The following is a 22,381-nucleotide window of genomic DNA, read 5'->3' on the forward strand; positions in this document are numbered from 1 at the left end:
AAAAAAAAAAAAATGACATGCCTCAGTTACTACTTCATGTTTGTCAATTTCATGCTTAAATCACTACTTTTTTATTTTTTTAAGAGACAGAGTCTCACTTTATTGCCTATCGCCCTCGGTAGAGTGCTGTGGCATCATAGCTCACAGCAACCTCCAAATCCAGGGCTTAGGCGATTCTCTTGCCTCAGCCTCCTGAGTAGCTGGGACTACAGGCACCCACCACAATGCCCGGCTATTTTTGTTGCAGTTTGGCCAGGGCTGGGTTTGAACCTGTCACCCTCCGTAGATGGGGCCAGCCCCCTACTCACAGAGCCACAGGTCCTGCCCATCACTACTGCTTTAATTTGAAGATAGCTTTCTTTTCTACCTGCCTCCATTATGTTTATACACCCTGTCTGTGATTCATCTTCCCATATAATTACAATGGTAATCAGACTGACAGCAGCAGGACACAGTGTCTCACACCTGTAATCCCTTGGGAGGCCAAGGTGGGTGGATTGCCTGAGGGCACGGGTTCAAGACCTGGGCCTAGTGGCAGAGGCCTGTAGTCCCAGCTACTCGGGAGGCTGAGGCAAGAGGATTGCTTAAGCCCAGGAGTTTGAGGTTGCTGTGAGCTACAATGCCACAGCACTCTACCAAGGGTGACAGAGTGAGACTGAAAACACACACACACACACACACACACACACATTAGATTGACAGTCAACACTCAGAGCTTAAATCTAGGTTTGCATTCCTGGATGTTCCCCCCATACCTGTTGGGATGGCACCACGTGCTGCCTCTTTCAAACACAGGCACCTGGCGAGTGGAGATGGAGCATTCCAACACTGCTCCTCCTTCTCAGGGAGGTGGTGTTAGACTGCAGAGTAGGCCAGAGCACAGGCTTTGGTGTCAGAAGGATCAGAGTGTGATTCTGGCTTTGCTGGCACCAGCTGCAAGACTCAGACCAACTGCTTTCTCTGGGAACCTTGGGTTCTCCACCTGCAAAGAGGTGGGAGGTTGCAGGAGCTGTCCCATATAAGCTTCTTAGATGAGTGCCCGACACAGGGTAAGTAATCAACTAAAATCACATTCCACCTCATCCTGCAAGGAAAATACCCTTTATGGAGAGACTACCCAGGCAACAGAGAAGAAGAACACTGCCTTGTTTCTTCTCCCACGCTCCTTCCACATTTCCACACTACAGAAGAAAACTAGGCATTTGGAGTGGTTCAGCGACTTGCTAGGGTCACACAGCAAAAAAAGTGGGGGCAGGATTCCTACTGAACCTCTACTCAGCCAACTTCTAGGGTCCAGGGAAGAGCAAAGTGCAAAGTGGAGTTCAAGGCCCCAGGCATATGGCCCAGAAACTCTTTGGCTGGGGATCAGGGTGTCCTAGCTGGCTGGATCCCACAGGGCATAAAGGGGGAGACTCAGTATCTGGGAGGTGGGGTGTTATTGCTGTACCTCTTATTTGTCTCGCTGGTGGGTTTTGAGCTTCAGAGCACAATAAACATGTGATCTGGGAAACCTCAAGTTGCAAATTCGGTTTAAAGAAGTCCTGGGTGGTTGGGCGTGGTGGCTCACCCCTGTAATCCTAGCACTCTGGGAGGCCAAGGCAGGTGGATTGCCCTGACCGCAGGAGTTCGAGACCAGCCAGAGTGAGACCTCATCTCTAAAAAAAAAACCTGGGCATTGTGGCAGGTGCCTGTGGTCCCAGCTACTTGGGAGACTGAGACAAGAGAATTGCTTAAGCCCAAGATTTTGAGGTTGCTGTGAGCTACAATGCCACAGCGCTCTACCCAGGCCCACAAAGTGACTGTCTCAAAAAAAAGAATAAATAAATAAACAAATAAAAATAAAATAAAGAAGTCCTGGTTCCGTTGTGTCTTCAAAAGCCTGGCAGAAATGGTTTTCCCAGAAGAATCTACCTTTTCGTTATCTACCTATTTTAGGTATCAAAGAAGTCCCACAGATAAAGTTCTAATGCACCTGAGCTCACAGTTAAAAAACACAAAACAGAAAGGAAGCAAGGAAGCGCCTTCGGAGCTACTCCAATTGTGGCAGCCACGGAGGATGGAGGAGTTCTCTCAGCACGTCTATTTACCAGGGTCACCTGCTCACCCCATCTTTCCCTGTCATCTTCCCTTGCCTCTGTACATTTCTTCCATTTGGCTGTTTCTGATTCGCATCTTTTATGGCAAACTGATAAATGTAAAAAACAAGAAAGAGAAGCAAGGCCTGATAAAGGAGCGTCAGCTGAAATGCCAGAGAATGGAACGAAACCCACGAAGACAAAAGACTTTAGAATTCTTAGAATATTTAGAATTCAAAGGGTAGAAAAAGAAAAATGTCAAATAAATAAATAAGTAGATATGTATATTTTGTAGAGACAGAGTCTCACTTTGTTGCCCTCAGTGGAGTGCCAGAGTGCTGTGGTGTCAAAAAAAAAAAAAAAAATGACATGCCTCAGTTACTACTTCATGTTTGTCAATTTCATGCTTAAATCACTACTTTTTTATTTTTTTAAGAGACAGAGTCTCAACCTTATTGCCTATCGCCCTCGGTAGAGTGCCGTAGCATCACAGCTCACAGCAACCTCCAACTCCTGGGCTTAGGCGATTTTCCTGCCTCAGCCTCCCGAGTAGCTGGGACTACAGGTGCCCGCCACAACGCCCGGCTATTTTTTTGTTGCAGTTTGGCCGGGGCTGGGTTTGAACCCTCGGTGTATGAGGTCGGCCCCCGACCCACTGAGCCACAGGCGCCGCCCATCAAATAAATATATTAAACATGTTGTTCAGGGCCAAACACGTATGTGGGTAAACTGTAAAGCACAGCAAGGAACTAAGAAGCACAAAATTCAAGTTGTTGGCGCTGTCTGAGGGGGAAGGAAAAGAAATGGCGAGGGAGAGACTTGGAGGAACTCAAAGAGGTCTCGATGCCCTCACAGGTCCAGCATGCTTGTTAATTTCACAATTGTTGGCTGTGTTGTTACTCTTTATATTTTCAAAGTATGTTATAAATATTTATTTTTCTGTCTCCTGTTTCATAAAAACAGTAAAAATGTAGCCTGGGGCTGGTTCCTTCCCCTTGCCTGCATGAATGAGTCTACCTTCCTCTCTCCAGCCGCGGGACTTCTCGGGTTGGGTAAATACGAACTTGCACAATCTTTTCCTCCGTTTTCTAAGCCGGGTGGAGAATGCCTTCCCCACATGTTCAAGTGAAGTTAGATGCTGTTTCCTCTGCCCACAGTTTCCCTACGCAGAGGGAACAATTCCCCTCTGTTGCCACCTACAGCACTTAGACATTCTTTAGAATTAATCTCTTACCAGAAACCGCCTGTTTCCTTGTCTCGACTTTTCCCCCACTGAGACTTCTGACCTCAAAGGCCGGGGCTATGTCTTAACGGTCACTCTGTCCCCAACACCTGTAGGAGTCAACACGTGTTTGCTCATTGCCTACCCCTCCTGAGTCTCTGAAATAAAATGCCTTAGTTTCTTCTTTCTGCAGCTGGATTTCAGGCCTTGGGATACTTTGGTCTCCTCTACTGGACCTGAATATTTATTGTCTCTCCAATGGCAAAAGCCATTACCTGCATTGGGGCCTCAGGTGCATGGCACGCTAGGAGGGGTACTTTGGGAAACCAACAGAAAAGAGGACAAGGAGGCAGAAAAGCCCCATCTACTCTCAGATTCAGCCATCCTTCTCCATCCCAGGGCCGTTGCCTCAGCCTGGCCACCTCTCCCCCATCCTGCAACAGCCTTCCTGCTATTCCTCCTGACTCTGTCTCGACATCACCTGCCAGAAGAACCAAAGCAAAGTCTTGCATCTGTCTGGTCTCTTCTCTCTTCTCCAACACTTTTCCCAGGCATGAAAAACCATTTACTGGGTGGCACTTGTGGTTCAAAGGAGTAGGGTGCCGGCCCCATATGCTGGAGGTGGCGGGTTCAAACCCAGTCCCGGCCAAAAACTGCAAAAAAAAAAAACCCCAAACCATTTACCACCCTTAATCCCTCCAAGTCTTGGCTTATACTGTTCTCCCATTTGGTGCTCTCTCCCATTCTCAACTGACAAGAAAACGGTTTATTCTTCTTCAGGACTCAGCCTGGGCTCTGCACCCCCAGAAAGCCCTGCCTACCTTTCCCTGGGTGAGTACCCCCAATTCTGTGCATTGTACCCCTCTCCTCGTGTGAAATGCAAGAACTTCACTGTCATTGTGTTTACTTGTCTCTTCACAAAACTCCTGCATGGCGCTGCCCATGTTTGGCAACATGTGGGTATACAGCAGGTGCTCACAAATGCTGGTTAGATGCCTACAGGTTTGTACAGGACCAAGTCAGGCAAATGTGAATGTTTGAGGGAGTCTGATTGTAGATTCTAGGAGTTGAGATCATGGCATGAGCTGGACTCTTCTACTCAACGGGGAATCAACCCTGGTACCTGTTCTTGGGGAAACCGCCGTCCCATGGAGAAAATAGACACATAGACTTACTTGCTGATAGCGTGATGAGTGATTCTCATCTAAGAGAAGAGATGAGTCATTTGGTTATAGACAGATTGCCGGAGGCAAGGCCCAGGTACTGGCAGAGAAATTGGTCAGCAGGGCTGAGCCTAAGGGCAACCCTCTTCCCTCCACTCATCAGACTCAATCAAAGCTGCTGTCAAGAGAGGAGACTAACAGCTGGGTCAGTCGAGAGAAACCGGACTCATTTTAAGCCAAGAATACAGAGCAATGTTCTTATTCTCTGTTATGGGTTGAACTGTTTACCCCCCAAATTCATACATCAAAGTCCAGTGTCCAGACCTCATTGGGAGATAGGGTCTGTACAGAAGCAATCAAATTAAAATCAGGTCATAGGGTGGTCCCTAACCCCACGTGACTGTTGTCCTTATAAGCAGAGAAAATTTGGAGACAGACATGCATTCAGGGAGAACGCCATGTGATAATGAAGGCAGAAATTGGGGTAAAAATCTTATAAGCCGGCTTGGCACCTTGGCTCAAGTGGCTAAGGCGCCAGCCACATACACCTAAGGTGGCGGGTTCGAATCCAGCCTGGGCCCACCAAAACAACAATGACGGCTGCAACCAAAAAATAGCTGGGTGTTGTGGTAGGTGCCTGTGATCCCAGCTACTTGGGAGGCTGAGGCAGGAGACTCGCTTGAGCCCAGGAGTTGGAGGTTGCTGTGAACAGTGATGCCATAGCACTCTACCCAGGGGGATAGCTTGAGGCTCTGTCTCAAAAAAAAAAAAAAACCCTATAAGCCAAGGAACTAAAGGGATTGCCAGAAAACTTCTGAAATTAGTGGAGAGGCAGGATACAGACTCTTCCTCATAGCCTTAAGGAACTGACCTTACTAACACCTTGATCTTGGACTTTTGACCTCCAGGACTGTGAGAGAATGAACTTCTGTTGTTTAAGCCACCCAGTTTGGGGCATTTTGTTATAGCAGCTGCAGGAAACAAAGTCTCCAAGCAATTTAGTAAAGTGGCTGTGAACAATGGAAAATCTGACTGAGGGTTAAAGAAAGGGTTTCATTTTCTTATGCAAGACACTTTCTGGGATGGGTAGTCTACAGCTGGTTTACTTCTCACTGGTGCCGACCAGAAGGTTTTGGCATTACAGCTCATGAAAGCCTTTGTCCTCATGCTTGTCACCTCATGCTCACACGATGGCTGCTGTTCCTCTAGGCATCATGTCTCCATTTCAAGTAAAAAGAAGGAAGACCAGGCAGTGCCTGTAGCTCAGTGCGGGGGTGGGGGGCGCTGACCACATACACTGAGGCCGGCAGGTTTGAACCCAGCCTGGGCCAGCTAAAACAACAGTGACAACTGCAACCAAAAAAATAGCCAAGTGTTGTGGTGGGCACCTGTGGTCCCAGCTACTTGGGAGGCCGAGGCAAAAGAATTGTTTGAGCCCAAGAGTTTGAGTTTGCTGTGAGAATGCAAGAATGCCCCCTGGGCATTCTACCCAGGACAACAGCTTGAGACTTTGAGCCTTGGCAAAGAAATAAATAAATAAAAAGAAGGAAGACCCTTCAAGCCTCTTTCTTTCTTTTTGAGACAGAGTCTCATTTTGTCACTCTGGGTAGAGTGCAGTGGCGTCACAGCTCACAGTAACCTCCAGCTCTTGGGCTTAGGCGATTCTCTTGCCTCAGCCTCCTGAGTAGCTGGGACTATAGGCACCTGCCACAAGGCCCAGCTATTTTTTGTTGCAGTTTGGCTGGGCCGGGTTTGAACCTGCCATCATTGGTATATGGGCCCGGATCCCTACTCACTGAGCCACAGGCATCACTCCCTTCAAGGTTCTTGCCTTAAGTCTTTATCTTTTTATTTGGACATTGAGATCATCAGGAACTTCAGCCTATGTCCCATTGGCTATAACTGTGTCATGTGACCACTCTTAGCTGCAAAGGAGACTGGGAGATCCTGTATTTTTAGCAGGGTCTTTGTTGCCACACATAAGATTGAGGGTTTTTTGTTTGTTTGTTTGCTTGCTTGCTTTTGTAAGGAGGAAAAAGGAATAGCCATTGGGTAGATATGTGGGAATGTCTGTTACAGTCTCTCACCCCATGGAGACCAGGGAGAGTGGTCTGTTAAACATGATAACACATTGTTTGATTCTCCTCCTATTGAGAAGTGGGGTCTATACCTCCTTCTCTTGGATCTGAGCAGGTTTGTGATTGCTTCAATAAATTTGAGCCAATTCTAATTTTACAGCCTATTCTATATTGAGTTAGTCTACTCATGGGTCCAACAGGTTATAAAAAATCCTGCCAACATTTTCTACCTGGTCCAGTTATTTATTGCTGCATAGAATATCATCCTAAAACTGATATACAATAGAATTATTTTATTATGCTCTTGGATTCTATGGGTCAGAATTTTTTTTTTTTTTTGAGACAGAGTCTTATTCTGTTACCCTGGGTAAAGTGCTGTTTATCATAGCTCACAGCAACCTCAAACTTGTGGGCTCAAGCAGTCCTCTTGCCTCAGCCTCCCCACTATAGGGGACTGTAGGCACCTGCCACAACCACTATAGGCCTTCCAGAGTGATAGGATTACAGGCGTGAGCACCTGTGCCAGCCATGGGCCAGAATTTTGGACAGGAAAGAGTGGGAATGGTTTGTCTTTGTTCTGTGATGTTTCAGGCTTTAGCTGGGAAGACTCAAAGGGCTGGGGGTGACTAAATATTGGGGGGCTGGACATCTGATGCCTTCTTCATTCGTGTCTGGCACCTAGCTTGAGATGGCTGAAAGCCTGGGCTGAACTGGGACTGCTGACTAGAGTGCCTACATGTGGCCTCTTCATATAGCTTGGGCTTCCTTACAACATGGCCACCTCAGGCTAGTCAGATTTCTTCCATTGCAGCTCAAGGCTCCAAGAACTAGTGTTCCAGTAAAAAGGGTAGAAACTATGTGATTTTCTATGACTTAGACTTGGAAGTCACATAGCATCTGTTATGTACGGTTAGTTGAAGCAATCACAAACCTTCCCAGATTCAAGGGTAAGACATACAGATCCCACTTCTCAATAGGAGGAATATCAAATTTTTTTTTGTCTTGTTTAAAAACTGCCACATCATTCTCGGCCTCAAGCTGGGAAGATCTCATGCATCTCCAGTTTGTTTTCCTTTGGGATGGAATATGGATTTCATGGCAGTTATATGGGTCCCCATCTTTTCTATCTCAGGAAGGACCAGAAAAATGTGGTTGGCTTCCTGCTAACAGATGAGTCAGTAACCACACAGCCTCTCCCTGTTACTTTATCTTAGGGTGGCAGGTCTTATAAATGAAGCTTGTCTCCAGACGTGATGGACTGACCAGTACCAAGTCATTCATCATCCTTTGCTTGATAAAAGGAACCACTATCGTCAATTATTTGCTAAGTCAACCGCAAAAACTCCCTTACTACTGGTCTGGTTTTCATAGCTGTCCTCTTATATTCTGTCCTTCAGAGCAGACAGGGGGATTTGAAAGAACTATAAATCAGGTCAGGCACAGTGCCTCATGCCTATAATCCCAGCACTCTGGGTGGACAGGCAGGAGGATCGCTTGAGCTCAAGAGTTTGCAACCAGCCTGAGCAAGAGCCAGACTCCATTTCTGCTAAAAATAGAAAAGTCAGCCAGACACTGTGGTGGGTGCCTGTAGTCCTGGTTACTCAAGAGGCTGAGCCAGGTGGATTGCATGAACCCAGGAGTTTGAGGTTGCTGTGAGCTAGGCTGAGGCCATGGCACTCTAGCCTGGGCAAGAGAGTGAGGCTTTGGGAAAAAAAAAAAACAACTTATAAATCAGATGATTTTGTCCCCCAACCTGCCAGCTGAAACTAGCCCCTATCTTCCCACTGCACTGAGAAGACATCTACCCCACTGGTCCCAGGCTTCAGGGCTCTTCACGATGTCCTTCCTGCTTAGCTGTTTGATTTCATCTACCAGTCTCCATCTGTTCCAGCCACACTGGTTTTCTCACTGTTCTTGGCATCCACCTGCCTTAGGGCCTTTAAACTTATTTTAACCTTTTTTTACAATCCTCGGCCCCCAGATGATGGTCGGGATAGAGGTCATACATCGTTCAAATCTCAGAGCATGTACCACCTCCTCAGAGACCCCTTTCCTGGTCCCTCTGACCCCAGACTTACAATTACCTGGACTTACTTTGTTTTCTTTATTGCATTTATCTGTATCTGCAATGATATTTTTGATTTACTAATTTATTTGCTTATTTTCTTCCCTAGATAGTATGAGTCTAATTTAATACTGTTAATACTGTTCTGGTTATCTATTGCTGTGTAATGAACCACCCCAAAACTTAGTGACTTAAAACAATAATTTATCATTGTCTCTTGTGGTCCTTTAAGTTGACATGGATCAGCAGGTGGTTCTTCTTCTTTACTTTTTTAGACAAAGTCTCACTCCGTTGTCCAGGCTAGAGTGTCATGGTGTCAGCCTAGCTCATAGCAACCTCAAACTCCTGGGTTCATGCGATCCTCCTGCCTCAGCCTCCTGAGAAGCTGGGACTACTAGCACCTGACACAGTATCTGGGTAATTTTTCTATTTTTAGTAGAGACAGTCTTCCTCTTTCTCAGGCTGATCTCAAACTCCTGAGCCAAAGGATCCTCCCAGAGTGCTAGGATTACAGGTGTAAGACACCATCCCTGGCCCCCAGCTGGTGGTTCTTGCTTGGGTGTTAGTGGATGTCTGCTGAAACAGTGAGCCCCATGGAAGGCTTGTATGGCAGGGAATGAGGGATGTGGCTGCATATAAAAGTTGGCATAAGTCAAAAGGGCAGGCAAAGGAGCACAGCCTTTATCCTGCAGGCAAAGCAGATTCAATAAAGTTTACAGTCAGGGAATTAGCATGGAGACAGGAATGTTATTTGGTTTCAAATAGAGAAGTTCTGCTTTTCATGTTTTTTTTTTTTTGTGCCGAGATCACATGGAAATTTTTACTTTTTTATTTTTGAGACAGAGTCTCACCATATCACCTTCAATAGAGTCCTGTGGTGTCACAGCTCACAGTAACCTCCAACTATGAGCTTAAGGGATTCTCTTGCCTCAGCCTCCCAAGTAGCTGGGACTACAGGTGCCTGCCACAATGCACAGCTATTTTTGTTGTTGTGGTTGCAGTTGTTTAGCTGTCCTGGGCCGGGTTCAAACCCGCCACCTTCGGTGTATGTGGCTGGCGCTGTAACCATTGTGCTACAGGCGCCAAGCTGGAAAAAAATTTTGTGTGTGTGTAAAGCATTTGGTTTGAGCATTATTGCATTTATGACATAAGGACCTTAGGTGTAAGTTAGAGGAAGATGAGGGCTGAGAATAGGCCATTGGGTTTGAAATGAGGACCTGGTGGTAACCCTGGTATAGGGTTAGATCCTTTTGGTTGCTAGCAACAGAAACCAACTCTGGCTATGGTAAGCAAGAAGGAATTCAGTAAAATGATGTGGGGATGTAGTGGGCATCCATTCTCCCTTTCCAATAATACCTTGAAGTTAGCCAGGGTTGGATTCTACTGCTACATAGCTTGGGGGGTGACCCCTGTGGCTCAGTGAGTAGGGCACCGGCCCCATATACCAAGGGTGATGGATTCAAACCCAGTTCCGGCCTAACTGCAACAAGAAAATAGCTGGGCGCTGTGGCGGGCGCCTGTAGTCCCAGCTGAGGGAGGCTGAGGCAAGAGAATTGCCTAAGCCCAAGGAATTGGGGGATTGCTGTGAGCTGTGACTTCACGGCAGTCCACCAAGGGTTAATAAGTGAAACTCTGTCTCAAAAAAAAAAAAAGAAACACAGCTTGGAAAGGATGGTAAACAAGGGGGAACCTCTCAGGTCTTCGGTGATTCATCCTCCAGCACTTTGTTTTTTTTTTTTTTTAGACAGAGCCTCAAGCTGTCCCCCTGGGTAGAGTGCCATGGCATTACAGCTCACAGCAACCTCCAACTCCTGGGCTCAAGCGAGTCTCCTGCCTCCGCCTCCCAAGTAGCTGGGACCACAGGCGCCCGCCACAACGCCCGGCTATTTTTTGGTTGCAGCCGTCATTGTTGTTTGGCGGGTCCGGGCTGGGGATTCGAACCCGCCACCTTAGGTGTACGTGGCTGGCACCTTAGCCGGTTGAGCTATAGGCGCCGAGCCATCCTGCAGCACTTTGATTGACAGTCCCCTCTGCCCCACCTGTCCTGAGTGGAAGAAGAGTTATCCCCCTCAAAACAGAATCAGGGTGCTTTATCAGAAAAAGGGACAAACGGATGCTAGGTGACACAACAAAATAGCCAGTCTAACCGAAGAGAGAGGTTTCCAGGGAATGAAAGGAAGTTTCATTGGGTCCAATAGTTCAGAAGGAGAGGCCCCATTAAATGGCTAAAGACATCTTGCTTGTTCCTGGAGACTTCTTGAATCTCCACTGTGAACTTGTTTATAGTCATTTTAGGGAAGGCGCGTCTGCAGCTAACATCACCTCCCGCTATAAACCTGCTTTTCTTTCCTTCTAACTCCTTTCTTCCTTCTCTTCCTTGATAAATACTATTTTATACTCACGAAGTCGTGTCCAGATTTTTGGAAGCTATCATCTATGTTAACCTCAAGTAGATGTGTGTGAGTGACTATGTGTGTGTGTGGTTTTTTTTGTTTTGTTTTGTTTTTTAAGTCAGAGTTTCACTTTGTTGCCCTTGGTAGAGTGCCATGATGTCACACAGCTCACAGCAACCTCCAACTCCTGGGCTTAGGCAATTCTCTGGCCTTAGCCTCCCCAGTAGCTGGGACTACAGGTCCCTGCCATGATGCCCGGCTATTTTTGGTTGCAGTTCAGCTGGGGCCGGGTTTGAACCCGCCACCCTCAGTATATGGGGCCGGCGCCCTACTCACTGAGCCACCGGCACCACCCGACTATGTGTGTTTTGTGAGAGTGTAATACTGAAATAACTGGGACAACGTGAGTCATTTGGCAAGTATCGTCCTTGCGATTTGCCAGCTTCCAGGCAAGACACTTTCCCTAGCTGAATCTCAGTTTTTTTACCTGTTAAATGGGAATAATAATAATACTTCTTCCACAAGATTGTTAAATAACAAGCTACGTCTTACAGAACACTTACTGTGCACCCACCCCAGAGGTCACGGATTTAAATGCCCTTCTGGGTCCAGGCTAGTCCTGTGAATGGAAGTAGTTGGTGTGGGGATGGGGGTGGTTCTGGGATGAGAAACAATAAAGAAAGGTGGGGATTATGGGAAACTGGGGGGAATACTTCTCTCATAAAAAGAAAGCAATGCTTAGCTCTAGGTCATGGTTTTCAAAGTGGGGTGGCTTGAACAGCATTGGGTGGAAACCCGTGAAACCACCTATACAAATTGGCCGTTACAAATTGATGAAGGGGCGCAAGGCAAGATCTAGAGTAAGGGCCCCAAACCTCTGTGAAGGAACAGGTTTATAGGTTTAGCTAAAATAATGATGATGATCATCCACTGTCTCCGTTGATTGATAACAGTCAGTCACCTGTTGGCCCTTTTTGCTTCTCTGTAATTGCTACCCTAGAGGCATAGCTGGTGGTTGTAAAGATTCTTAACTTTTCTCTTTTTCTCCCTAGATAACATCACCTGTAAGTAACCTAAGGGGATTTTTTGAGATCTCTTCCAGTTCCTACATTCCAGCGGACCAGATTGACCCATCCAGACCAAGGCACTGACTCACTGGTCTTGGCCAACTCTCCCCTGCCCCCCAGGAATTGCATTCCAGTGGATTAGCTGAACCCAGTGGCCCATACCAAGGGACTGATGGTTCCACCCCGAACCCAGCAGAGTTAGCAGACCTTGATTGCCTAATCCTTTGCCCACCAAACTGTCTTTCAAAACCCTGTCCCCCCAGTTCCTGGGGAGACAGATTTGAGAAATGCCTCCCATTTCCCACTTAGCACTATGTGGAATAAACTCTTTCTCTGCTATAAACCCTGCTGTCTCTAGGTATTGGCTTAATTTTGGGGAGTGGGCAGATGAACCTGGTTGGGCAACACCTATTAGAAAGGCATAATCTTGGGTTAGCCCTACTGAATCAAAATTCGAGGGGTGGGGATCCAGCAGTCTGTGTTTTAACAAACCCTCTGATTCATACTCGGTTTTGAGACCCTTTGCTCTGGCTGAGGTTGCTATGTGAGATTGTAGGACTGTGTAGCCACATCTTTTATTTTTTCCAAGAGAAGCTAGAGATTTATTTCTTATGTGAAATCCCTCCACTTTTGAATCTTGGCCACTAATTTAAAATTTTAAAATATACTGTGTGAGTGATAGTAATATTTGTTCTACCCAGATTTGCAACCTCTGGTTTATGCTTTTCCCTTTAATCCTTATAATAATCCAACAAGACAGGATATACCCATTTTATGGAAGAAGAAAATGTAAGCTCCCCAAAGTCAAATGTTCTGCTGAGTCATGTAGCCTGAACGTGGTCAACCCTTGATTGAGAACCGTATACATTTGGTTCTAAAGCCTCTGCCCTGTTTTTTTTTTTTTTTTCTTTTTGAGACAGAGTCTCAAGGTGGAGTGCTGTGGTATCATAGCTCACAGCAACCTCCAACTCAGGCTCAAGCGATCTTCTTGCCTGTTTTTTTTTTTTTTTTTTTTTTTTAGTAGAGACAGGGTCTTGCTTTTTGCTCAGGCTGGTCTCAAACTCGTGAGCTCAAATAATTCACCTGCCTTGGCCTCCCAGAGTGCTAGGATTACAGGCATGAGCCACTGTGCCTGGCCAAAGCCTTTGCCCTTTTTATTTTCATAAACAGCATATGTATGTCTATACCGAGCACAGAGCTTGGCACCACCAAAGCTCAATCCAATGCGATTGACTGATAAAATTTTCTTCTCCATCTTTCTACCCCACCCCGATCTCTCAGCCTGGTGCTAATCCACATTCCTATAATGGCCAATCAGCAAGGAGCTCAGAGGGCCTGGGCAGTTTCCTGGGGGAGGGGGGACTGGACAGGTCCTGAGAGAAAGCTGTTGGCAGCAGTGCCAAGGGCTGAATGTCCAGTAGCCAGCTCGATCCACAGGCTAAAACCTGCTGCTCCACAAATTGTCCTCTTTGTGCCCCAGACTGGGTTTCAGGAGCCTGCTCAGGACTGTGTCCCCACCTGGCTCACGCTCTCATTCCTGTTGACTGTTCTCTCAGATCAGAGCAAACAGCCCCTCCCGACAACGGCATGTCTCCATTCCCAGGCTGGGCAGGGGAAACTGGAGGCAGCATTCTCGGTGTCTTTTACCAGCATCCGTCTGTGTGGTCAGTGGATGGATATTCTCATATCTCCAAATCCTCCTCACCTGTCATCCCAGTGATCACTGCCCCAGACCACCTCTAGCCACCAGGGGCAAAGCTCCTGGGGCTCCCAGGATTTGAAACCATTGGCACAAAGTGGATGTTTGAAGGCACCTCTTATCTAACTCCCTGGGTAACCCTGTATTGGCACTTACCTCCCTGGATTCTAAAGCTTGGTATACATGTATCAGTCTCCTTGGTCACAGTAGACACTCATCGTTTATGGAGCACTCACAGCCATTTGCCCAGCACCCCTTATGTGCCAGACCTGGAGTTCCCATGCCAATCCGTGTGGACCTACTCTCAGTGCTCTCAATGAGTCCACAGCGGTTCCGTGGCAGGAACATTCCATTCATGTTCTCATCATTTTTATAGATGACAAAATGACAGCTCAGAGAGGGAAAGAATTCATCTGGGGCTCCTCAGGTGGCAAGTGGTGAAGGGGACTCAAACCCAGAGGACTCCCTTTGATTACTTTCTCTTCACCAAGTGTCTTGCTCTTCATGTCCCACATAACAGGCACCCAGCAAATATTTATGGTAAAATGGAGAAAAAAGGGTTAGGAGGGAAAGAGACCTGGGTTCACAACCTCGGCGGTGCAGTCTTGGGTAGCACCTCGGGGTGGAAGTGAGGTCCTAAACCTCTGGCATCCAACTCATTTGCCATATTGGGATGATGAAAATCCTTCTTCTCAGGTCATACATAGGTTTGCTGGGGTGACTCCGTAAGACAAGGAGTGTCTGCAAAGCCTGGCACAGTCACCCCGGATCCAGTGTTGGTGTGACAGAGAGAGGAAGAGAGAAACACACACCCAAAGGGCTCGAGTCTTTGAGGTGTTTCGCCTTCATAGGCGTGTTTTCTGTCAAATGGGTTTTATTAATAACAACTGCTCTTTACATAGCCCCTACTGTGTGCACTGTATCCCTGCATTAGCCCTGCATCACTAATCCCTAAAGGGGCATCTACACTGCTCTATCAGGCTGACTTCAAATCCAGCCCCTTAATCCTCTTTCTTTCTCAACACCCGACCAGAGAGACCCCAGAGTCTTGGAATGGAAACCCAGGAACCCTGGCCTGGGCCCGCCCCTCCCGCTGCCTCTCCCTCAGGCCCCAGGAGGAAGGGAGAGAGGACTGGACCAAGGTCCAGCTGCAGCTGGTCGAGCTGCTCCCGGCCTGGAAGCTGCTAAGGTTCCTGGTTCCCACCAGAGCCAAGAGTGACACCTGATCCCAGGGGATTGTGAAATGGCTTGAGGTGGCAGCCCGCCCGCTGAGCCCTTTACCCCCCCCGCCCCCCTCCCGCTCCTGCTCGGCCCCGCCCCCTGCCCCCCGCCCCCCGCGCGCAGTTAAATACCCCTACTTTGGCGGCCGCTCACACCTGCACCCCGCCCCGGAGCAGCACCATGCCTGCCTGTCGCCTTGGCCCGCTCACCGCTGCCCTCCTCCTAGGCCTGCTGCTGCTGGGCCTCCCCGCGGTCACAGGTGAGCCGGGCAAGGGGAGGCCAGTGGGGCGAGCCTCGAGCGTCTGAACCGAGCCAGGCAGAGGCGTAGTGTTTCTGGGAGCTGGGGAGGTGGAGATTCCTGAGGCGGAAGCGGGGAGACCTATGAAAACTAAAATTTGGGGCCCCTATCAACTAAGAGTGAGACGCTCGGAGCCTAGGGGATGGGGTCCAGTTTGCTGGCGATGGGGAGACAATTGAAGGCTGAAATTTGGGGGAGGGGCTCTGCGTTGAAGGCAGATACTTAGTGGCTGCAGGGGGCGGGGTGGAGGGGATGTGCTGTGCTGTGCTGTGCTGGACACCCAAAGCTCCTAGACTCTAGGAGCCTAGATGCTCAGCCGGGCGGGGTTCCCTAAAGACCGAGACTGGAGGATTCTGAGACCAAAGGTTAGGGACCTCCTGTATCCCCGAGTGTCCAGGAGTCAGGGACCTTGGCCTGAAGGTGGAGCCGTTAGGTCCACAGGCAGAATTCCTTGGAGTTAAGATTTGGGGCCCTTGGAGTAGGAGGTGGGCATCCTCTGGGACTGGGGCTACGCCCCACCTCTGATTGTCCCCTGCCTCCCCTACCAGGCACAGGAACAGAGAAACCAGGCGTGTGCCCCCACCTCGACGAGAAGGCGAAGTGCACCAGTGAGTGCAAATCCGACAGCGAGTGCAAAGACAATCTCAAGTGCTGCCAGGCGGGCTGCGCCTTCATCTGCTCCATGCCCAATGGTAACCCCGGCGACCGGCTAGGGGCTGGGGCGGGGCCGCGCCGAGCCGGGAGGAAGGGAGGAAGGGGGAGCGCCCGGCTCCCGAGAAGAGGGACTCCCCTGGACCTGGGGACCCCTGGGAAAGTCTAGGCGGAAGAAACCAGATCCGCCCGGGCTCTCCCTCGCCTGCCCTAGGGGAGACAAAGGCGTCACTGAAGCGCAGTCAGAGGGAGGGAGGTCCCCCACCCCTAGCTAGATTCGAGTCTCTGGTGCATGACGGTCTTCCGGGCACGCACAGCCGAGACATTGTTGCAGCCCGGGGACCCGGGGCGCAGCTTCCCTCCTAGGCCTGCTGGAGGCCGCGGGGAAGCCAGAGCTGGCGTCGTATTTGAGTCCCGAGGCCTGGGACTCACCCTTCCCAAGGGCACCTCCCCTGGGGGCCTCCCGCAGCCCTGGGGCGGAAGGACTGGGAGCGCCTGGCCAGGCGAAACTCCCTAGATTCCTGCGTCCGGGCGGAAGGGGATTTGACAGATTTAGGAGAGCGCTCGGCTGGTTTTAAAGATCTGGAAGCGAGCGTCAGGGAGAGAAATGTTCTTGGCCAAGGTCACACCGCCATCACGTGGCCACAGGAGTCACTGCGAGGGGCTTGCCTTGCCCGCTTACTGCTTGAGTAGTTTGGAGAAAGTCAGGACTCCTCCCCGAGCACCTGCTCCCCCTTCGCTCATCTTTAGAACAGTCTCTTCCACCCTGAGTGAAAGAGAGCTTGGGTGCTCCGTCGAAGGTATTTGCTAGAGTGCAGGTGTGTCCGCCAAGCTGTGACCTTAGACATCTTTTCGTTTTCCGGAGGGAAAAACAGCATTAGAGGCAGGGATATGACCTGGGGAGAACCAGTGACTGTGCTGGTCTTTACTGGTCTTTATCCGGAAAACAGCCCCTTCGTTTCTCCTGGGTCATTTCCTGGAAGATGCCAGCACAGTCTGGGAAAGTTTGTGATTCAGACACCCCCGGACATGGATGAGCAGGGAGGAGGGAAGTGCAGGGGAGACTGGCCGACCAGGGACAGCTTCTGGGCCTGGAGGCTCCTAAGCTGGGCCGGAGTAGAGGAGACCCAGAAGATTGGGAGAGAAAGCAGGAGGCAGACAAAGAGATGAGAGAGGTGGCGAGGCAAAAGAAGGGACCTTTGCTGTCAGATGGATGAAGAGCTTGTTCCCTTGTCTCAGAAGGACCAACTGAGGCTGGAAGAGGGACAAGGCCAGATGGCCCCTGAGGGAGGGAGGGAGCCTGGAGGTTTGAATCCTAGTTCTGTCATTTTCTAGGTGTGTGATCCTGAGCAAGTTGCTTTACCCCTTTGAACTTCTGTTCTCTTGTTTAGATAATCGCCCAGTTCTGTGCCTGTGTTTTATTTTTGGCTATGTGGGGTTCCCCTCTCCCAGATTCAGGAGGTGGTGTGTACTGCATGTGTGCACCTGTGTGTATGTCTGTGTGCGTCAATGGAAGTTAGAAGGCTGCGCTCAGGTCTTGGTTTTACATTTATTTTTTCTTTTAAATTAATTTATTTTTGGAGACAGTCTCAATTCTGTTGCCTTAGGCTTGAGTGCTGTAGCATCACAGCTCATAGCAACCTCAAACTCCTGGTTTCAAGCTATCCTCCTGCCTCAGCCTCCTGAGAAGCTGGGACGATAGGTGCCCACCCACCGCAACACCTAATTTTTCTATTTTTACTAGAGATGGAGTCTTGCTCTTGGTCAGGGTGATCTTGAACTCCTGAACTAAAGCGACCCTCCTGCCTGGGCCACCCAGAGTGCTAGGATTACAGGTGTGAATCACCAAGCCTGGCCCTTGATTTTACCTCTGACCAGTGGAGTGGTGTTTGGTGCCCTCTTCACCTCTCTGTGCCCCAGGTTTAGAAATGTCCCCTATGAAGGAGATATTTGATGTGAGGATGAAAGGAGATAATGGATTTTTACAGAGTGCATTGTAAATGGCACACCTCTGCGGTGTTAGCTGTTAGTGTACATGTGTGTGTTAGTGGAAGGGTGTGGTTTTGTTTGTACATGGAAGAGTGAGGGCCATGGTGCTGAGTGATCATAACTGGGAGTGGGTCCATAAGGGTGAGTACAGAGAAGATGTGAGTGTATTACCCTTCATGTGTGCATTGCACTCTACAGTTTACATAGCTGACTAATACCTGGAGATCAGTGCACAGTGCACAGATTTCCTGGAGTTCAAATCCTACCTCAATCCTGTATGACCTTAGGCAAATTACTTAACCTCTTGGTGCCTAAGTTTTCTCATCTATAACATGAGCAAATAGTAACAGACCCCTCCTCTCTTTCAGAAATATGGTGAGAATTAAAGGAGTTAAATATGTCAAGTGCTTAATATAATGCTGCACATAGTTAGAGCTGATTAAGTGTTTACTGTCGGAATCACTTCCTGTTATTACAGACTGGTTTGATTCTCAGGGAGAAATAACATTAATATTGATCTCTTTGCCTCCACTATTTTACGACAGCCCCATAATGTCAGTGGCACTGATTCCAACCTAAAGAAACTGGGGCTCTTAGGGCCACGACATTAGAAAATAGCAGAGCGGGGACTCACACTGAGGTCCTGTGCTTCTAGAACCATTTAGGAGCAGCAGGAGGGAGATCTTCCCGGGCCCCTTGAGAGCAGCTCAGACCTCCTGAGAAGGACCCAGGCAGGCAGCTCTGCTGTCCGTGAAGCTGGGTAGGGAACAGTTGGGGGCCATGCTACATCCCTCCACTTACCTGCCCATGTTCCTTTTTCTACCAGAAAAGCAGGGCTCCTGTCCACAGATGAACAGTAGCTTCCCCCAGCTTGGCCTCTGCCAGAACCAGTGCGACATGGACAGCCAGTGTGAAACCAACATGAAATGCTGCCGCAATGGCTGCGGGAAGATGACATGTGCCACACCCAACTTCTGAGGTAGGTGAAGGGGGGAGAGGAGATGTATTGATGCCCAGGTGTGATGGGACTTGCAGCAGGTTAAGAAGGAAAACCTAGCTGGACACAAGGTTGCTCATCTATCTCCATTTTATTTACCGTCATTCACTCGACAAATACCTGCTGGGCATCTGTCACGTGCCATGCACCACCCTAGGTGCTAGGCATGTTCCAGGACTGAGCAAATTAGATGAAAAACTCTCCCTGCCAGGGTCTGGGTTCTAGTGGATGATAAACAAAGCAAAGAGTCGATTTTGTGGTGTGTTGGAGGGAGATCGTGCCAGGAGGAAAAGCAAGCAGAGAGGGGGGTAAAAAGGATGGGGCAGGGAGCAGTGCTGCGGTTTTTACCTGGGACAGTCAGTGAAGGCCCCACCCAGAAGGTGGCATCTGGATATGACTTGATGGAAATGAGGAAGGAGGAGTGGATGTGCTGGGGGGCGGGGCATCAGGTACAGAGGCAGGAACAGCCCTGGACACTGCAGGATGAGCAGGGCAGGGCATAAGGAGAGAGAGCGGATGGTAAGGGGGAGCGGGCAGCTCACCTGAAGCCTCATAAGGCCATTACATTGGCCATTGTAAAGACTTTGGTGTTGATCTGGAGATGTGGCACCTTTGGAAAGGGACTGCTCCTGCTGCTGTGTGGGGACGGCGGGGGCAGATGCAGGGAGCCTGTTTGGAGGTGACTGTGGAAGCAAGGGGGCGATAAGTAGCTGTGTTTTGGGGAGGGCAGCCATATCCTGGAGACAGGGACAGTGGCCAGTGAGGTTAGGGTGGTGGGAAGCTCTGTGCGTGGCCAGCAGAAAGCTTCATCAAAGAACTTTGCAGGACACACCTGAGATCAGTTGACTTCAGTTCATCCAAAGTGGGTATGAGGCGTGTCAAGTATTTACTCTGTGGCCGGCCAAGGCTCAACACCTCTAGTGGGCTGGCACTAGATCATGGAGCCTCCCATATAATTGAAAATAAAACATTATTGAGTCATAAAGTCAGTAGAAGGAACTAAAGGAAAAATAAAACAATGAAGCAAAAACACTTAGTTGGCCCCCTGGGCTCTGTGCTGGCTGTGGGACAGAAGGGAGACCATGTCTCTGTCCAGAGCCAGCAGCCCAGAGGCTGAGGCAGATGGATGGGTGACGCTCTCAGCCCTGAGTGTTGTGGAGGAACATTACCAGGCTTAGGCAGGGGGAGGATGGTGCAGGGGCAGTTGGGGAAAACTTCCCAGAAGTGACCCTGAGCCAGCCCTACAGGAAGAGTAAAGGGGAGGTAGTCTGGTGCAGTGCAGGGGGAGTCTGTTTCAGCTAGAGGGAACAGGATGAGCAAGGACTCAGCAGTGCCCTTGGGTTGAAATCTCATCACCATGTGCTACCTGTAACAATTTCTCAGCAAAGGAACCCAAAGCTCACTGATGGAATCCAATAGTCTACATGTGAGAAATTGGAAGCCCTGAGAAGGGATGTGTTCTCTCGCGCCTCCGAGACCGTGGTCTCCCTGGGGCCAGACTCTCCCCTGAGGCCAGCTGTCACTTGCCTCCATGAGTGCTGACCGCATGTTTGCGGTCAGGAAGATCCAGGTTCAAATTTCAGCTCTGACACACAACTAGCCTTTTCTCCTCCCAGAGCCACAATTATCGGGCTTATAAAATCCCTTTGATCAGCAAATCCTAGTTTAACCTAAGGAATGAAGTCGTGGTGGATCTGCCTGTTGGTCGGGAGATGGTAAGGGAGATGAGTGGCCATGGGCCCTCGGGAAAATCACACGTCGGTGAGGACCCTGATATACTCAGGTGTGCCCTGGGGATGGTCTGAAGCAGAGAAGATGAATCTAGAAGCTGTAGGAAAGTGCAAGAGCCCCAGTGAGGCCATGCTGTGCTGTGAGTGTGCAGGAGGGGTGGTGTGGGGGAGTCAGTCGGGATTTAAGCTGCAGGTGCTCTTAGCCAGTATGCCAGATACTGTTGTTGATGGTATTATTTTCTTCCTCCAGCTCCAGCCTGCAGCCTGAGGCGTGGGGAGGGGACGTTTCTGCCTGGCCCTATGTCTGGCCCCAGCCTGGCTGCCCTCACCTCTTTTTGGCCTCTGCATACCCCACTGTGCTGCCCACACCATCTCCCTTTTCCAATCAATAAAGTAACCACTTTCAGCACATTCTGTCTTTTGTCTCCCCTGACTTGGGTTGAGGTGGGTGGGCAAGTGGGGGGCAATCAAATCATCTAGGTACAAGGTCCAGGGAGGGAACAACTGTGAAGCAGTGGCCATTGGGTCAGGGATTCTTCTCAAAGGCATTAGGTCTCTCCTGGAGAATGCTCACAGCAACCCTGGGAAGTGGGTCCTTATTTCCCCGGCATGATGGATGAGAAAACTGAAGCTTAGAGAGGTGATGGGATGCTTCCAACTCGTTGCTGAGGTTCTGATAACAGCAGCAGCACCTTATGCGCCGGACACAGTGCTGGGGACTGGCTTATGAGACCTGATTTCTCAAAACAATCTTCACAGCAGATCATAGCAGTGCCCTGCTACAGATCGAGACTCCAAGAGGCCTGTGACCTCATAGAAAGAAGATGCCCAAATCAGAGTCCTTTCTTACTTTTTAAATTGAGGTTGTAATTTGTATAAGTAATATAGTCATAGGGATCCAAATTCAAAAGGTTAAGAAAAGGATATACAACAAAAAACGTCTTTTCACCCGTAACTCCCTGCCTCCACTCCAGACACCCAATTATTTTGTCTGGAGACAAACAAAGCAATCCGTTTCTTGTGTATTCTTTCCGACGTGTGTCTCTAACTCTCCTCTTTCTCTCTTCCTCTTGGATTCCTTCCATCCCTCCCTGTCTCTTTTCTTTCCAGTCTTTCTCCCTTTCCCCTCCCCTCTCTCTATCCTATCCTTCCTCTCTCTGTCCTTTCTCCATCCCACTCAAGTGGCAGTGGCCAAGGGATGAAGGTAGACAGTGGCAGGCTGAGCAAAGCCAGAGTGCCTAGGGGTACAGAGCAGGCTGCAGAGGACCTATCCTAGGAGACAGCAAGAGGTGGGATTGCTGGGTGAGCCTAGGCGCCTGGCTCATAGAGCATGCTCCACTGCCCCCTTGATCTCTGCTTACAAAACACCAATTCAAATTTTAAGACGATGCAATGCCCGCAGTGAATTACGCTCCACCTGCAAGGTCCTTCTGAGTGCAGGGCGCTGTGTGACTTGGTTCCACACCGGTGAAGCCTGGCTACAGGCCTTATTTGGATTTCGCCAGTTCTTTCAATAAGGTTCTTTCCAACAAAAGAAAATCCAGGATCCTGCCGTAGCACTCAGTGATCACACCTCTTTAATCTTCTTTCATCCAGAAAAGTTTCTGGATCTTTTTTGGTCTTTCACAGACATTAACAATTAAGGGCCAGTTAACTTTTACAGAATGTCTTTTAATTGAGCTTAGCTTGATATATCCTCAAAATTAGATCCATGCTATGCAATTTTTGGCAGG

General features: G+C 49.1%; 1 protein-coding gene across 1 annotated transcript; it reads left to right on the top strand.

Moving 5' to 3' along the window:
• The first annotated feature begins 15,137 nt into the window (after positions 1-15,137).
• On the top strand, positions 15,138-21,057 carry WFDC2 (WAP four-disulfide core domain 2). The gene is made up of 4 exons (XM_003787645.3): positions 15,138-15,242; positions 15,830-15,973; positions 18,748-18,900; positions 20,899-21,057. The coding sequence occupies exons 1-3, from the start codon at positions 15,164-15,166 to the stop codon at positions 18,897-18,899; spliced, it is 375 nt and encodes a 124-aa protein (XP_003787693.1). The 5' UTR covers positions 15,138-15,163; the 3' UTR covers position 18,900; positions 20,899-21,057.
• Positions 21,058-22,381: the final 1,324 nt, after the last annotated feature.

The sequence above is a fragment of the Otolemur garnettii genome, unplaced genomic scaffold (assembly GCF_000181295.1).
Source record: "Otolemur garnettii isolate 467f Iridium unplaced genomic scaffold, OtoGar3 scaffold00023, whole genome shotgun sequence".
NCBI lineage: Eukaryota > Metazoa > Chordata > Mammalia > Primates > Galagidae > Otolemur > Otolemur garnettii.

Coding starts and splice junctions, on each gene's coding strand:
- WFDC2 (XM_003787645.3), top strand. CDS start 15,164: ATGCCTGCCTGTCGCCTTGGCCCGCTCACCGCTGCCCTCCTCCTAGGC. Junction 15,243..15,829: donor GGGCCTCCCCGCGGTCACAG/GTGAGCCGGGCA, acceptor CTCCCCTACCAG/GCACAGGAACAGAGAAACCA. Junction 15,974..18,747: donor CATCTGCTCCATGCCCAATG/GTAACCCCGGCG, acceptor TTTTTCTACCAG/AAAAGCAGGGCTCCTGTCCA.